This window comes from Mus pahari, chromosome 13 (genome assembly GCF_900095145.1).
Source record: "Mus pahari chromosome 13, PAHARI_EIJ_v1.1, whole genome shotgun sequence".
Lineage (NCBI taxonomy): Eukaryota > Metazoa > Chordata > Mammalia > Rodentia > Muridae > Mus > Mus pahari.
This window is the reverse complement of record NC_034602.1, coordinates 8,152,839-8,157,602: the sequence shown is the minus strand read 5'-3', so window position 1 is coordinate 8,157,602 and position 4,764 is coordinate 8,152,839. Positions and strand designations below refer to the sequence as shown.

General features: G+C 38.6%; 1 protein-coding gene across 1 annotated transcript in view; it reads left to right on the top strand.

Moving 5' to 3' along the window:
* Window positions 1–1,268, top strand: part of Tmem17 (transmembrane protein 17) — a 6,873-nt gene extending 5,605 nt beyond the window's left edge. Inside the window, exon 4 of the mRNA XM_021211121.2 lies at window positions 417–1,268. Within this exon, the coding sequence (XP_021066780.1) occupies window positions 417–695 (279 nt within the window). The 3' untranslated portion in view covers window positions 696–1,268. The remainder of the gene's footprint in view (window positions 1–416) is intronic.
* The last annotated feature ends 3,496 nt before the right edge of the window (window positions 1,269–4,764 follow it).

Below are 4,764 nucleotides of genomic sequence, written 5' to 3'. Positions count from 1 at the left end.
TTTAGATTTATTTATTTATTATATGTAAGTACACTGTAGCTGTCTTCAGACACTCCAGAAGAGGGCGCCAGATCTCGTTATGGATGGTTGTGAGCCACCATGTGGTTGCTGGGATTTGAACTCAGGACCTTTGGAAGAGCAGTCGGGTGCTCTTACCTGCTGAGCCATCTCACCAGCCCGGTCTGGATCTTTAAATGTAGTGGTTCATCATTCAGTGGTATGAGTTGCTTTACATTAAATTGGTTTTCTCATCTAGACAGTAGATTTCTCTGAGGACAAGGACTATGGCATACTCCTGAACTACTCACAGAGTCTATAATATAGTTTCTTTGTACTGCTAAGTATCTGTCTGACTGTATAACAAAACCAAAACCGTATTCTACTGATCTCACAACTCCCGATGTGTGTCACTGCAGGTCCCTGAGCTGGCTGGCTTTTGGCTTCTGAGCCTTCTGCTGCAGTTGCCTTTAATCCTTTTCTTGCTCCTTAATGAAGGCCTAAGGAATCTGCCCCTGGAGAAAGCAATACATATCATCTTCACCATCTTCCTTACTTTCCAAGTCATCTCAGCATTTCTGACCCTGAAGAAAATGGTCAACCAGCTGGCAGCCCGTTTCCACCTCCAGGACTTTGATCAGCTGTCTTCAAGCAGTGCAGCTGTAAGGAGGGTAAGGCAATGCACGGAAGAGCTCTGACCACCTGCTGACCATATGCTGAGTGGTGGACCACAGAAAGATGATACAAGAGGACCAGGAAGTGAGAGAGTGACGGGACCTCTGAGTCAGGCCTGAGAAAGGGGACACACGTGCTGGGGTGTGTCCTCCAGCTCTGAAATCCCCATGGAGGCAATGCCAAGGCTCACTCATATCAACCCTGCAGCTGAGGGGATGTTCCTGATGTTGGATGAATCTGTTGGCAGTTTCATACCACCTTTTCTGTAATGTTTCTGATTATAATCTGTGACAAGAGATTTATGGCACTTCAGACGAAATTAGCTTTGTCCAGTGGAATCTCACCAAGTGTGACAACTCCCTCCAGGACATGTCCTAGCCCAGGAGGAGTCTGCCAATATAAAGTGAACTCCATGGTATTCTTGTGGACTTTTTGATTTCTTTTGCTTTGGTTTTGTCATTTCTGTCTTATTATTAGAGAATAAAAAGATGAGATGGAGTTGGGAAAGGGGAAAACATGAAAAATACATGGTATGAAGAAAAGAATTAATAGAAAACCATAAAACATAAGCTATTGATATTAAACTATCTGCAACATGTCATGCTTGTCTGTGTGTAGTTCTTTTGAACTGTGAGGTTTATGGGATTGTTTGGGTTTTTTCTAATTCTTGTGTTATGGGTATGGGTATTTTGCCTGCATGTATGTATGTATATGTATGTATGGTGTACCACATGCATGCCTAATGTCCATGAAGGCCAGAAGAGGATGTCAGATTCTCTGGGACTAGAGTCACAGAAGCTTGTAAGCCACCATGTGGGGCTATGAATTAAAGTTGAATTCTCTGGAAAAACAGCCAGTGTTCTTAATAGGTGAGCCATCTCTCTAGACCCATGAGCTTGTTTTAATTGGAGTTGTAACATGAGAGAGCCTGGTATATAGCAAGCAGGCAATGGTAGGCACATTAATTCCTTATCTCATCACTAACTCATTCATGGTCACTAACAAACTGTGAAATAGCTATTAGATTCATATGTGAAATTTGGATTGAAAACAGTATGTCTTAGTTAGGGTTTTACCGCTGTGAACAGACCCCATGACCAAGGAAACTCTTATAAGGACAACATTTAATTGAGAATGGCTTACAGGTTTAGAGGTTGAGTCCGTTATCATCAAGGTGGGAACATGGTAACATCCAGGCAGGCATGGTGCAGGAGAAGCTGAGATCTCTACCTCTTTATCTGAAGGCTACTAGCAGAATACTGGCTTCCAGGCAGCTAAGATGAGGATCTTAAAGCCTACACCCACAGTGACACACTTAATCCAACAAGGTCACACCTCCAAATAGTGCCACTCCATGGGCCAAGCACATACAAACCATCACATTCCACTCCCTGGCACCCATAGGTTTGTTCAAACACATGAGTCTATAGGGGCTATACTAGATATAGCATAATAAAAAAGTACATTTAGTCCAACTTCCAAAGTCCCCATAGTCTATTGCAGTCTCAACAATGTTAAAATTTCAAAGTCTCTTCTGAGATTCATCTAGTCACTTAACTGTAATCCTCAAGGCAAGATTTAAATTTATTTAAATTTTCTAAAATCAGAAATATGAGTACCATCCATTTGCCATGATTGATTAGATATAAGTCCACAAGGAGTAACACCATTATGTGGTACAGGTAGAAACTGAGGACACTCAGGACAAGTCTTTACAATTTAATATGCACATTCTCTAAAAATACCAAATTATTGTCTCAAGTTATTACTATTTTGGTAATGTAAAGAAGAAGATTGCATAGCCAATTATTCCTGTGTAAGGCTTATAACCTGTCTGATATATAAATCTGCTGTGGCATTGCCCTAAGAGGTCTATCTAGGCAATCCAGTATGAGCTCTTAAATATCCTACAGAGTTAAGGAACTATAGGGTCTCTTAAATTGAGTTGTATTTGCATAAGTAATTGCAAAATTTGAGAATTAGCAGTATCTAAAAAGGAACAATTTCAAGTAATTGTAAACCATGAGCTATATATTGACTATCAGTATACAAATTAAAAGTTTGATTTTTCAACATTTGAAAAACAGTGGCTACAACACATAATTATTAGTGCTAAAGCAGAGGGGAAACTCAAAGAGAATGAACATGGGATTCAATCAAGTATGTTTCTCTCCCATTAGATGAGCTGTTTATAAATACAGTAATGCATTCTTTATCTGCAACATGCGTAAATTTACAGGAAATACAAAAGTATGTATAGAAGCAAATTTTAACAACTTGTCAATTTTTCCTGAAAAATTTGCACATGCAATAGGACAAATATCAGTATTCTTCAATAACCAATTTAATTGCTATTTGGAATAAGGAATAAACATTTCATCAGGTTCTTAAGACATTTTTTCCAAAATACTTTCATGATTCTTTCCTACAATTCTTTATCATCACAGCAACAGCTTCATAATAAGGTGTTAAAACTTTACTTGGAGATGAAGAAAGATGAATCCACATTAATGGTCCTTTTTGCCAAAGAAGTGCTATGGGCACATGAGTAGTAATAATGTAAACAGCCAACAATTGATTATAGTCTATATAATGTATCTGTTGTTAACTAATAGCTTCCTCTACTTTCTACAAAACTATTTGTCCCCTATCAGTTAATTGTCCAGGGGAATTAGGATTTGCATTCCCCTTGAGAATGTCAAACAGAGATTTAAGTTTTCCTGTGGTGAGCTTAAGGGGAGGTCTGAGCCAATTAATATTTTTAACAGCTTTTAAAAATCATTTAAAGTAGGTAAACTATCTTTTCTTATTTGAATTTTCTGTGCCACAATTCATTTAGGATATAACTGATATTACCTTTGAATCTTTTCTGGAGCAACAACTACTCCAAAAATTTAAAGCTTGTTGTATAAGAAGAGCAAAGACTTGTAGTAAAGCTCCTTCAGAGGTATCAGCTAATAAAATACCATCCATACAAAGAATAATATATACTGAAAGATTCAAAGTCCTAACTTCTTGTATTGAAGAAGAAACAAACTTTTCACATAATGTAAGGCTTCCTTAAGGCAAAACTTTCCAATGATATCACTTCATGGGCTCTTCAAAATTGTAAGCAAGCTCACTAAATGTAAACCTTCCAGTTATCAGGATGCAAAGGAACAGTATAAAAATAGTCCTCCAAATCCATAATAAATCTATATGGATTTCATGGAATGGCAGCTAGTGTAGGCAAGCCAGGCTGTAATACCCCCACAAGTTCCTACTTTCATTAACCTTTCATAAATCTTAAATTTGAACTTTGTTTTGGATTACTGGAATAACCAATCCCTTGAAGGTGAGTAAAGTATCAGATAAAGGCCAAGTTGAAGGCCAATCTTGTCCTCTAATAATTGTTACATCAGCCCTAGTGTCTATTAATCCTTGAAAAAATTTTCCTTCAATTTGCAACTTAAGGTTAGTTCTATTATTAGTAATAGATTGACTCTTAACACATTTGGAAGGTAGTGGGATGCAAGGGAACTAAAACAAGTTGAGCAATTCTTTTGTTAGCAGGTCTGGTATACCTTTCTAGGGGCTACTCAGTGTGACAAAGACAAAAGGAAGGCCACACAAGCTTCTGCTGAGGCTGCTCTGAGCTCTGCATTAACTCAATTGTAAATGTTCTTAATCTGGGCCTATAACCTGAAGCCTGGCCCAATGGTTACCCTTCCTGCACTGAGGACAGATTCCAGGAGAGTGATTCTGCTACCTGTCTATGCCTCTATTTTTTGGACAGTCTTTCCTAAAATGACCTATGCCCCATACTTAAAACATTCCTTATCATCTCAGCACTGTAAAAGCACTGCTTGTACTGTAGTCCCCTGCAAGGCAGCAGCCATAGCCAGACCCTGATTGTATGAGGGCCCAATTTCTGTCTCCAAAAATTCTACCAGCTGCTTTTAGCAGTTCTTCAGAACCCTGTTAGATAAACACCCACTGAGATATCCTTTAAAGGGGGCAATAGGCCGGTATTACTCTTGCAATCATCTCCAGTTGCTTGAATTTTTCTTAATTACAAACATGGGTGACTTAAAAATCCTGAGCCTGCAGCCA